Source organism: Myotis lucifugus, unplaced genomic scaffold (genome assembly GCF_000147115.1).
Source record: "Myotis lucifugus unplaced genomic scaffold, Myoluc2.0 scaffold_109, whole genome shotgun sequence".
In the NCBI taxonomy this organism is placed as follows: domain Eukaryota; kingdom Metazoa; phylum Chordata; class Mammalia; order Chiroptera; family Vespertilionidae; genus Myotis; species Myotis lucifugus.
In genome coordinates, this window is record NW_005871157.1 from 1,163,176 (window position 1) to 1,176,084 (window position 12,909).

General features: G+C 38.8%; 1 protein-coding gene across 1 annotated transcript in view; it reads right to left on the bottom strand.

The window, feature by feature from the left end:
• Positions 1-4,689: 4,689 nt before the first annotated feature.
• The window catches only part of EXD1 (exonuclease 3'-5' domain containing 1), a 32,207-nt gene continuing 23,987 nt past the window's right edge, over positions 4,690-12,909 (bottom strand). The window contains exons 9-11 of the mRNA XM_023757600.1: positions 10,616-10,759; positions 9,643-9,834; positions 4,690-5,486 (exon numbers count right to left, since the gene is read on the bottom strand). Of these exons, the coding sequence (XP_023613368.1) occupies positions 4,830-5,486; positions 9,643-9,834; positions 10,616-10,759 (993 nt within the window). The 3' untranslated portion in view covers positions 4,690-4,829. The remainder of the gene's footprint in view (positions 5,487-9,642; positions 9,835-10,615; positions 10,760-12,909) is intronic.

Genomic DNA, 12,909 nt, shown 5'->3' on the forward strand with positions numbered 1-12,909 from the left:
AAGGGTCCCAAGTTGGATTCCTATCAAGGGCATGTTAACACAAAAAATCATTGAAACCTGTAAAGGATTTTGTGAGTTTATTTGAACTTCAATGAATTGAGATAATGCTCCGGAGAATGGCGGGTTACATTTGTATTTATACATTGTAATCAAAGGAAAGGAACCTAGGTGGGTTACTGAAATCCATTGGTGATAGGCAAGAGAGGTGGGAGAAAGCATCGGGTTGGGAGGAGGGGGGAGGGCGGGAACCCCTGGGATTGGATAAAAAGTAAAATGATAGACACATATTTAGGTGTGTGCAGGAACAATTAACATGATAATGAAGGCCCTGACCGGTTTGGCTCAGTGGATAGAGCGTCGGCCTGCAGACTGAAAGGTCCCAAGTTCGATTCCGGCCAAGGGCATGTACCTTGGTTGCAGGCACATCTCCAGTAGGAGGTGTGCAGGAGGCAGCTGATCGATGTTTCTAATTCTCTATCCCTCTCTCTTCCTCTCTGTAAAAAAATCAATAAAATATATTTTTTAAAAAAAACAAACAAACAAACATGATAATGAAGGAATTTGTGGTATCTGTCCTGGCGCCCAGCACATTAGGTTGTGCCCCAAGGGGTCCAGAAAAAGGGAAGTTACAAGTTACCCAGACATTTCAAAGGGTATGTTATTATAGATGCAAAAAGACAGATAGGCTCAGTTAAGGTAAAGGTTGACCTTGTCAGTGAAGATACCGGCCTAGGATGTAACTACCCACCATAACTGCTTTTAGTTAAATTTCAGACCATCCTTTGTGGTTACTTTAGGTCTCTGAGTTTGCAAGCCTGCCATGTAGGCCTCCCTTGAGCTTGTCAGGTTAGCACGTGGCCCCTTTCGTCAACAGGCACATGCCTGGGTTGCGGGCGCTATCCCCAGTAGGGGGCGTGCAGGAGGCAGCTGATCAATGATTCTCTCTTCATCATTGATGTTTCTCTCTCTCCCTCTCCCTTCCTCTCTGAAATCGATAAAAATATTTTTTTAAATCTATTAAATATGCTAGTTGTTAGTATTATAAAAAGGAAAAATACATGATGTAAAAAGCACTTTTAACTGTATTTACTGTATAGTAGTGATTATATTTCAGATATGTGTGTATGTGGAGAGAGAATGAGAAAATTGAAAGAAAATACCAAAATGCTAGGAAGGGTTGTATAATGTGGGATGATAGTTAAATCTTTTTTCTCTTTATTTTCTAAATTTTAAGTAAGGCATTTTATTTTTATAACAGTACAAATGCCTTTTTAAAATGTTTTTATTTATTTCAGAGAGAGGAAGGGAGCGGAAGAGTCAGAAACATCAATGATGAGAATCATCTGTCCCAGTGATGGTGAACCTATGACACGCGTGTCAGAGGTGACAGGCGAACTCATTTTTTTTGGTTGATTTTTCTTTGTTAAATGGCATTTAAATATATAAAATAAATATCAAAAATATAACTCTTTGTTTTACTATGGTTGCAAATATAAAAAAATACGGCACCAGAGTTAAGTTAGGGTTTTTCAAAATGCTGACACGCTCAAAAGGTTCGCCTTCACTGGTCTATCTCTGCCTCCTGCAAGCCCCCTCCTGGGGATCAAACCGCAACTCAGCCAAGTGCCCTGACCAGGAATCAAATCGTGACCTTCTGGTTCATGGGTGGATGCTCAACCACTGAGCACACCAGTGGGGCTATAAATGCCTTTTTGATAAGTATGCTTAGCTATTCGCCCCCAAGCACTCTAGGTTTGCCCTAGGCCTCATCTCAGTTTGCTGTTGGCACTTACCTTGTGTCAAAACAATGAGACACACCAATAGTGAGTTAAAATTCTATTGTGTTTAGATTTATCGAGCCCACAGCCAGACTGGAGGCAAAGCTGCTGCAGTGATTTTTCTTCCTGTAGTTGAAAGAACATTTAATGGACCAAGTAGCAAGAAACACTGATTCTGTTCTCAGTGGTGCATTTGTGTTCAGGGAAGTCATTTATCTCTGTTTTCTAAATCCCAAACTAAAAAGGTCAGATTATTTGTAAGAATCTCTAATTGTAGTTCATGTATGGAAAGGTCAGACTTGAGTAGGATTCAGGAAATTTTTGTAGACTAAAGCAAAACCCCAAGAGTTTGAGAAAGCAGGCAGTACAGTTTGAGTTCTCAACTAGAAAAATACAGTCAGTAAAGAACTCGAGCCCTAACCAGTTTGGCTCAGTGGATGGAGCGTCGGCCTGCAGACTGAAGGGTCCTGGGTTCGATTCCGGTCAAAGGCATGTACCTTGGTTGCGGGCACATCCCCAGTAGGGGGTGTGCAGGAGGCAGCCGATCAATGTTTCTCTCTCATCGATATTTCTAACTCTCTATCCCTCTCCCTTCCTCTCTGTAAAAAAAACTCAATAAAATATGTTAAAAAAAAAAAAAAAAAGAACTCTACCATGGGTTGGGATAAACACCCAGCATTTCCCCAAATTCTGGGCAAAATTTAGATAAGATATCTGAGTAATGGTACAGAGTACTAGCAACAGGGCTTGAACAACCTAGAGATTTTTTACGCTCTATCTAGCAAAGGACAGGTAGGATCTGACAGTACACATGGAATTTAAGTAGGCACTTTACACTAGATAAGGATGTGGAGAAAAATGCAATTTCAGGACTATGAGTGTTTCTCTGACAAAATACTGTAATGAAACCCAACGATTCATTTAGTCTGGGAGTCAAAATACTGTGTTGCCTCCTGCAGGAGCCCTTACTGACAACACAGGTACATGCCCTTGACTGGGAATTGAACCCATGACGCTTGGATTTGAGGGCTGATGCCCTAACTACTGACCAACACTAGCCTTAATTAATCTTAACCTTAGACTAGATCTGAGCTCTGGAGTTTGGAAGGGCATAGCTCTGCTTTCAGTGAAATTCATAATTGAATCATCTGATGCAGACAAGGATGTTCCTAATCAAGCTTGTCCCTAAGTGAAATAAATAATAGAGACCTGTAAAAATATAATTACATATTTCTAAACTGGACTCTGAACCTATAAATCCAGACATATTCCAATTTATTTACCCTGATCCAATTAAGAAATGTAAGAGATAACCTAATGTAAAAACAAGTTTACTGGTTATTGTACACAAAAGAATGTGAGCAACTTACAAGTATCCATATAATAAAAGCCTAAGCAACCATTACGGCTGAACAAGCAGAATGACTGGTCACTATGATGCACACTGACCACCAGGGGGCAGATGCTCGACACAGGAGCTGACCCCTGGTAGTCAGTGCACTCCCACAGGCGGAGTGCTGCTCAGCCAGAAGCTGGGCTCACGGCTGGCTGGCGAGTGCAGCAGTGGTGACAAGAGCCTCTCCCACCTCTGCGGCAGCGCTAAGGAGCAGCAAGCCAACCAGTAAGGAGCTTGCTGCTAAGAAGCAGCAAGCTGAGCGGTAAGGAGCAAGCAGGCAGGCGGTAAGGAGCGAGGGATCCCTGATTGCGATAAGAATGTCCGACTGCCAGCTTAGGCCCAATCCCCCAGGCCTAAGCCAGGCCTCAGCCTGGCCTAAGCCAGCAGTTGGACATCCCCTGAGGGGTCCCGGACTGTGAGAGGGCACAAGCGGGGCTAAGGGTCCTTCCCCATCCCCAGTGCATGAATTTCATGCACTGGGCCTTTAGTCAATATAATAAAAGGCTTGGTACAAGCTGCCTTCCTTTCAGCCTAGAAAATATACCAATTCCAAGCTAATAGAGTAGAATCAAACATAACAGACATACTCAAAGGAAGCCCTAGCTTTATTAGAAAATAGACAAAATCTTCTAAAAGTAAATGGACTGAAATTAAAACTGGAATAGTGCTTCTGATAATAACATTAACTATTGTTTGTTTATGACATAAGACAGACAAAACTTTCAAAATTCAAAAACAGTTAATATTTTTTCAGCTTTATTGAAGTATAATTGACAACTTAAATATTTTGAAAAGGTAAAAAGATCCCTCGCCGGGTAGCCCAGTTGGTTAGAGTGTTGCCAAGGTTTCGGGTTCAATCCCCCATCAGGGCACATACAGGAATCAACCGATGCATGCACAAATTGGAATAACAAAATAATGTTTTTTTTCTCTCTCCCTTCTTCTCTCTCTAAATTAATTAATAATTTTTAAAAAGAATTATGGGGCATAAAAAAAAAGAAAGAAAAGGCAAAAAGAACTAATAAAGTTATTAGTACCAATTATTTTTAAACTTATAGCTAAGAGTTTTACCAACACTCTTCAAACCAAAAAACACAACAAAATTTTAAAAGTATAGATTTTTCAAGATATTAAACCCAAGATTTTTCCCTTCTTCAAATCCTCTAAATTCAAATTATGAGAAATAATTCACTCTGGCCACTGGGAACAATTCTTCTGCCCAGTGACATAATCAGAAAATTTATTTCTTCTATTATTTAACTTATTCACTCCCAGGAATAAGCAAGAGGATATAATTTCCCCGGAAGCCTATGACTGAGGCATAATTAAATTTATAACATGAGAAATTTAGCCCTAGCCTGTTTGGCTCAGTGGATGGAGCGTCGGTCTGCAGACCGAAAGGTCCCAGGTTAAATTCCGGTCAAGGGCACATGCCTAGGTTGCTGGCTCAATCCCCAGTAGGGGGTGTGCAGGAAGCAGCCAATCAATGATTCTCTCTCATCATTGATGTTTCAGTCTCTCTCTCCCTCTCCCTTCCTCTCTCTGAAATCAATAAAAATATTTTTTAAAAAGAAAAGAAATTTAAGCACTGAGGAAAGTCCTGATGGTAGGAGAAAATGAGCCACTTTTTGGCCTAAAGAACAAATTCTAGATCTCTAAGGCAGATTTGAAGAAGAATTTATCCAGGAATCAGTCTCCTCCAAAGCTGGACAGGGAGGAAGTGTGGGAAACACAGTTTTTCTAAAAGGATGAAAGGTGTCACTTGGAGTCATTCTGGTTTCCTGAGGAAGGGAAGGAGACACTGAGACATCTTGTTTTGTGCGTTTTAGATCTTCCTTGTTTTCCACCATTAGTAACTGTTCTATCTCCTCTTTCAAAGATAAACTTGCTTGAAATTCCTGTTTGGGTATCATGAGGTGTTCTTTCTGGCCTATTCTCTGGTCCTCCAACCCCTCTAATTCAGGGCAAATGACTTTGTTACTGGAATCCTCATGGACTTCCTGCTCTATGTGAGGTAAATGTGGAGGCTCTGTTGTAATTTGTTTACTCTTAGCTTCTTCTTTCAGCAAATTTACATTCTCATGAGATGTAAAACTTGGAGCTTTATCTAGCCTAGATTTTTCACAAAGTAAGACACCCCTTACTTTTTCCTCTTTCTTTGCTGTCTCTGTCACGGATTTCTTTGGATGTAGCAGTGTCCTTATGAGGAGGCCCTGTGCATTCATCCTGTATTCTTTTGCAGCTCTCTCTCTGCGCTGCTTCTGTAAGTCCCTGAGTTGAAGCAGTTCCTCTGGAAGTTCCATACACGTAGGCTAAGAAAAGAAAGTGAACACAAATCTCCTATAATTAAATTTCTGATCATGCCTTAAAATCACTTCTGCTATACTTAACAGTATTTGGCAAGTGAAGTTCTATTCAAATGTATTCTTATAGTACCCTCTAGTGTCTTTAACTGTAGTAGTACTACTTTTCAAGTAACAAATATTTTGAATCCAGTTTTGTGTGTGTCTTTGTGTGTGTATGTATCAGGATTATACAGTGAGCCCAGCTGGTGTGGCTCAGGGGTTGAGTGTCGACCTAAGAACCAGGGGGTCACGGTTCAATTCTTGGTCAGGGCACATGCCCAGGTTGTGGGCTTGATCCCCAGTAAGGAGTGTGCAGGAGGCAACCAATAGATGATTCTCTCTCATCATTGATATCTCTCTCTCTCTCTCTCTCTCTCTCTCTCTCTCTCTCCTCTCTGAAATCAATTAAAAAAATTTAAAAAAAGAAATAGAAAATGCCCTCTTTGTTGCAGGAGGTAAATAATTTTCCCAGGTTGCCTGCCTTTGTCTTTGTTCACTATCTTTTCACCATACAAAAAAATTGTAAGTCAAATTTATTAAATTTTTAAGAGTTCTGAGTATTTCTTTGTTGCATAGAAAAACACATACACCTACAACTCCATAGCAAAAGAGCAAATAATCCAAATAAAAAATGAGCAAAGAGCCTGGCCAGGAGGCTCAGTTGGTTGTCCCGTATACCAAAAGGTTGTAGTTTCATGTAGGTTTCATTCCAGGTCAGGGCACATACCTTGGTTCCAGGTTCAATCCCAGTCTGGGAAGCAACCGATCTATGTCTCTTTCTTCTCTCTCTCTTTCTCTCTCTCTCTCTCTCTCTCTCTCTCTCTCTCTCTCTCTCAAATCAATAAAACATATCCTTGGATGAGGATTTTTTAAAAATGAACTAAAGACCTGAATTGACATTTTCCCAAAGAAGGCATTCAAATGGCCGTAAGTATATGAAAAGATGCTCTGATAACACTAATCATCAGGAAAATGCAAATCAAAACCACAATAAGATATCACCTCATACCTGTTAGGATAGCTATTATAAAAAAGATAAGAGATAATAGTGCTTGGGGCGGGGGGAGTGGTATGTGGAGAAAAGGGAATTCTCATATAGTGTTCATGGGAATGTAAATTGGTATAGCCATGATCAAAAGCAGTATGGCAGTTCCTCAAAAAATTAAAACTAAAATTACCATATGGTTCAGCAATCCCACATCTGGTATATATCCAAAGGGAATAAAATCACTGTCTTGAAGAGATATCAGCAATCTCGTTAACACTGCATTATTCACAAAAGCTAAGACATGGAAACAACCTAAGTGTCTATCAAGGGATGAATGAATTAAGATGATGTGTCTATATGTACATACAATGAAAAGAAGGAAATCCTGCCATTTGTGACAATGTGGATGAACATGGAGGGTATTATGCTAAGTAAAATAAGCCAGACAGAGAAAGACAAATACTGTATGCTATTACTTAAATGTGTGGAATCTTTAAAAAAAAGCTAAATTTTATAGAAACAGAGAATAGAATGGTGGTTGCCAGGAGTTGGGGGAAATAGAGAGATAGTTCAAAGGGTACAAACTTTCAGTTATAAGTAGTTTCTAATTAATGTACAGCATGGTTATTTATTATAGTTATTAATTCGATATTGTATACTTGAAATTTGCTGAGAGTAGATCTTAAGCATTCTCAGCATACATACACACAAAGTAACAATGTGAGATAAGGATGTGTTAATTATCTTGATCTCAGAAGCATTCCACCAACGTATATGTACTAGTATACTTTAAATATATATCATTAATTTTTTCAATTATTTCTCAATAAAATTGCGGGGAAAGAAAGAAAAGCATTCCTTATGTAAGATTATTTTTTAAATTGTTTTTCCCCCACTAATTTTATAATTCCATTTTTTACAAAAATACTCGATCCATGGAGTTTGTTTCAGTGTAATGAAAGAGATAGCAATTCAATTCTGAATTCTCCTCCCCGACAATGGTTAGTCATTTGCTAAGGTCATTTTCAGAATAATTACATTTTTTCTCATGGATTGAAAAGTCTACCTTTATCATAACCATCTTGGCAGATATAAATCAGATATATTTTTGGGTTTTCTATTCTTTTCCATTGGTCTTCCTAAACCGGTACTGTCGCAAACTGTTTTATTTGGTTTAGACTTATATGTTTTACTTATGGTTATTGATCTCTATAAACTCTATAATCACAGTTTGCCTAAATAATGCTGTTGTTAATATTTTTATTGGACTAGAGTTAAATTTAAAAGTTAACTTAGATAACTAAAAATATTTAGTGTCCCCATTCAAGTTCTCTTTTATGTCATTCAGTAATATTTTAACATTTTCTTCATCTCTATATTCCACATTTCTTGTTAGACTTATTTCTGGGTAATCTACCTTTTTTGTTACAATTACAAATTGATGTTTTCTTTCATTTTCTAGCTGTGTATATGGGTATAAGAAAGCTATTTTTTATGTCATACTTTTTCACTACTTTACTAAATTCTCTTTTTGTTTGGGGTGTTTTTTTCAGTTGATTCTCTTCAGGTTTCCTGTGTATCATAGGCATGTCATAATTCTAATTCCTCCTATTCAATTTTTATAGTTTATATATATTTTTTAATTCCATTGCCTAATAACTTCAAAAAATATTAAAGTAGTATGGCTGGCATGGCTCAGGGTTGAGTATGGACCTATGAACAAGGAGGTCACAGTTTGATTCCCGGTCAGGGCACATGCCCGGGTTTAGGGCTCAATCCCCAGTAGGGGGCATGCAGGAGGCATCCGATAGAAGACATTTCTCATTATTGATGTTTCTCTCTCTCCCTCTCCCTTCTTCTCTAAAATCAATAAAAAAATGTATTTTAAAAATATTAAAGTAATGGTAATATTCACCATTTAAATTTTTTTCTTTATATTAATGGGAATGCTTTTAGTGTTCCTAAACATTATGTAGTCTTCTTGCTTGAGAAAATTTTATCATGTTGAAATATCTATTCCAACTTTAATTAATATTGTATGTAAAGTAATATAAATGTTTCTAGCATTAAACAGTGAGAGCAAAATACAAAAAAGTTATAAACTTGTCATTGGTTTTACATGATAAATAAAAAACATTAAAATTATCCAGTAAAACAAGGTATGCAAGGTATTTTTATGTTTTGTTGCTGTTGTTGCTATTAAACAGTGAGAGCAGAATACAAAACAGTTGTATTTTTATTTTTGTTTGGCATTTATGAGATAGTCTTAAGACTTTCTTGGCTCTAGTAAAATGGAGAATTTCCTAACATTAAACTATGCTTGCAAATAGAATCCAGCAACACATTAAAAGAAAAGTGAAATACATCTAGTGGGGTTCGTACCCAAAATGCTAATATTGTATTTAAGATTCTGAATCAGAATTTCTAACGGAGAATCCAACAACCGGCAAACTTTTTATGTAAGGAGCCAAACAGTAAATATTTTGGCCTTTCTAAGCCACAAACCAACTCCATTGCATACTTTTTTTTTTTTTAAATAATCCCTTAAAACTGTAAAAACCATTCTTAGTTTGTGAGCTATACCAAAATAGGCCAGGGGTTAAGTTAGGCGATAAGGGCAATATTTTCTCAACTCCTGGTCTATAATTTTTCTTATATTGTACTGGCATCATAAAAATAACTAATGAAATCTTAAATTTACTCATTCTTTGATAGAAATATTCATTGGAAACATAATATTGTGAAAAATGCTCAAGGACATGGATTAAGCCCAAGCTATAGCCCCTTCAAAAATATTTATTACTGCCCTAGCCAGTTTGCCTCAGTGGATAGAGCATCAGTCTGCGGACTGAAGGGTCCCAGGTTCAATTCCGGTCAAGGGCACATGCCCAGGTTGTGGGCTCGATCCCCAGTAGGGTCGTGCAGGAAGCAGCTGATCAGTGATTCTCTCTCATCATTGATGTTTCTATCTCTCTCTCCCACTCCCTTCCTCTCTGAAATCAATAAAAATATATTTTAAAAAATATTTATCACCAAGCCTGCCTGGTGAAATTTGCTGTGGCTGTGGATATCACTCCATGAGGAATAAGGCAGAAGCAGAAGTCCCAAGACACAGCCACAAAGAGCTGCACCTACCTCCATGCCTCCCAGCCAGTCTGCAGACCCTTCTCGGTAGGTGTTTAGGTACCCATCTACCAGGGTGGTTAGGTCAGACATCATCTCATCCAGGAGTACCAAGCGAAGGGGTAGCAGGTAGGTGGCTTCTAGGGCCAAAATTTTTAGCAAGGAGGGTGAAAGAGGTCGTGTGAACCACACTTCCGTATTTTCCTAGAGACATCAAAACAATTTTCTCTGAATAGTAAGCAAAACGTTAAAGAAAATAATTGTAAGGAAAGAAAATAACTGTTCATGTAGGTGCTGTTTAACTTAAAACACTATTACTGTCATTTCCCTCAATTATTACCTTCTACTTTCACACTATGGCTAGCCTTCTGAGCACACACACACACACACACACACACACTTTATGATTCAGGGAGGACAGAGGGAGGGAGGAAGGAAGCGGGCAGGGGGGGGGGGAGAGAGAGAGAGAGAGAGAGAGAGAGAGAGAGAGAGAGAGAGAGAGAAGAGGGAAGAAGGAAGGAAAGATAAGAAGGAAGGAGGGAGGAGGAGAGAAAGATAAATCAGGACTTATTTAAAACTAGAGGCAGCAGATTTGGTTATATGGCCAAAATTATAGCCAAATGATCTAGATCCCAATTTAGCATGAGAGACAATCAGGAGCTAAATAAAATCTACCTTACTTTGGGATAAATAATTGGAATTATTTTTGTCCTATCACTTAGTCCAAATTCCCAACCTAATCACCCTCTTGTCAATTTAACAATGTATTTCAGAATGCTTTTAAATTGACAGACAACAAATCTGGATCCTGGCTCTTATCCACTTGAGCCCACAAACAAACTGTTCCCATTTGGAACAACTAAGATTTTAGCAATGCTCATATGCTTACATGGCACCTGTCATTTCTCTATAGAATATGCTAATAACCTCACTCAGAAAGCACTTGAAAAAAACTAATTCATATGGGACATCCTTTAATACTCACCTGAATCAGTTTTTGTTTCTCTTCCAGAAAGGAGAGATATTTAGGGGCTACTTTAAGATGTCTGATTAAACTCTCCTGTAAGGTACTGATGCAGTTTGGAAGAAAGCCGCCTGTTTCCATGGAAAACTGAAGGACATCTGCCACCTGTGGCATTAAAAAAAGACAAACAGACCAGCCTGTAGAATATATACACAGAGCTATCTCCTGGCAGAAATAGTAGAAGTATACAGTATTTAGATAAATGTCTTTAAATGCCATTTTCCCCAATGACCCACATGAAAATTTAAAGTTGTACAGTCAACTTATTCTGAAAAGTAGGAGGAAAAAAGAAAAATGATCACCCAATTTTAATGTGTACTTGTCTACTTTCTTTTCCACTTCTTTTATTTGACTGCCTTATGGTTATTTAATATTATTTTTTAAATATATTTTTATTGATTTCAGAGAGGAAGAAAGAGGGAGAGAGAGATAGAAACATCCATGATGAGAATCATGGTGGATCGGCTGCCTCCTGCAAGTCCCCCACTGGGGATCGAGCCACCAACCCAGGCATGTGTCCTTGGCCGAAATCGAACCTGGGACCTTTCAGTTTGCTGGCCGACGCTCTATCCACTGAGCCAAACCAGCCAGGGCTATTTATTATTTTTTGGTGCCTTTGGGAAATGGGGAAAGGAAGATAAAATTCAAGAATTATTTTGCCAGGCCACAGTGGCTCGGTTGGTTGAGTGTCATCCTGTGCACCAAAAAGTTGCTGGTTCTATTCCTGATCAGGGCACATACCTGGGTTGTGGGTTTGATCCCATGTTGGGGAACATATGGAAGGCAATCTCTCGGCAAACTCTCTTTCTCTCTCTTTTCCTCTCTCTAAGCATCTCCTTAGATGAGGATTTCAAAAAAACAGAATTATTTTTATTACATACTAGAGGCCTGGTGCACTGATTCATGCACTGGTGGGGTCCCTCAGCCTGGCCTTCGGGGATTGGGCTGAAACCAGCTCTCTGACATCCCCCGTGGTGTCCCGGATTGTGAGAGGGCAGTTCTCAGGTGATGCACCCTGGAATCGAGCTCCCTCCTCTCTGGTTCCAGGTGCATAACCCAAGAACTGCAGCTGCCAAGTTACTGCAGCTCAGCAGCTCCTGTGTTGAGTGTCTGCCCCCTGGTGGTCATTGTGCATCATAGCTACCGGTTGGACAGTCAAAAGGTTGGATGGTCGCTAAGGCTTTTATATATATAGATTAGCAACTGTGGTAAAGTTTTGGTAAGGAAAGCTTAAAAAATTAAGAATTAAGCCCTGACGGTATGACTCAGTGGTTGAGCATTAACTCATGAACCAATAGGTCACAGTTCAATGCCTGGTCAGGGCACATGACTGGGTGTGCAGCCAATAGATGATTCTCTCTCATCATTGATGCTTCTAATTCCCTCTCCCTCTCTCTTCCTCTCTCTGAAATCAATAAAAAAACATATTTTTTAAAATGTGAAATAATTATTTACCTGTGTGTGATAGGCTATATAATGGCCATCAAAGATATCTAGATCCTAATTCCTGGAACATATGAATGTTATTTTATACAACAAATGGACTTTGAAGCTATAATAAGTTAAGGATCTTGCGATGGGAATATTATCTTGAATTATCAGGATAGGCTCTGAATGTAATCACGTGTTCTTATGAGAGGGAAACAGAAGGAGATTTTACTATGGCAGCAGACTTTGGAGTGATGCACTTTGAAGATGCAATAAGAATAAGCCAAAGAATATAAGAGAAAACTGAAAAAGCAAGAAATCAGACTCTCCCCGACCAGTCTCCAGAAGAAACCAGCCCTGCTGCCACCTTGACTATAGCCCAATAAAAATGATTTCAGACTTCTAAACTCCAGAACTGTAAGAGAGTAAATTAATGTTGTTGTGTTTTTTTAAAGATTTTTAAAAATTGATTTTTAAAGAGAGAAAGGGAGAGGGAGAGAAACAATGTGAGAGCATAACATCAATCTACTACCTCCCGAATGCCCCCCACTGGGGACCTAACCCTAATCCTAAACTCTAACCCACAACCCAGGCATGTGCCCTGAGAATCAAATTGGCAACTCTTCATGCATGGGACATCCATCCAATTGAGCCACACTGGCCAGGGCAAATTAACGTTATTTAAGCCACTAAATTTGAACTTATTACAACAGCAACAGGAAACTAATACATTGTGCTAAGGAAAACAAATTAGAAAAACTCTCAATACCTGCTTCTTTCACTATAAAAATCTGAGAATAAAAATATGGAAAGATATGCCAGTGTCT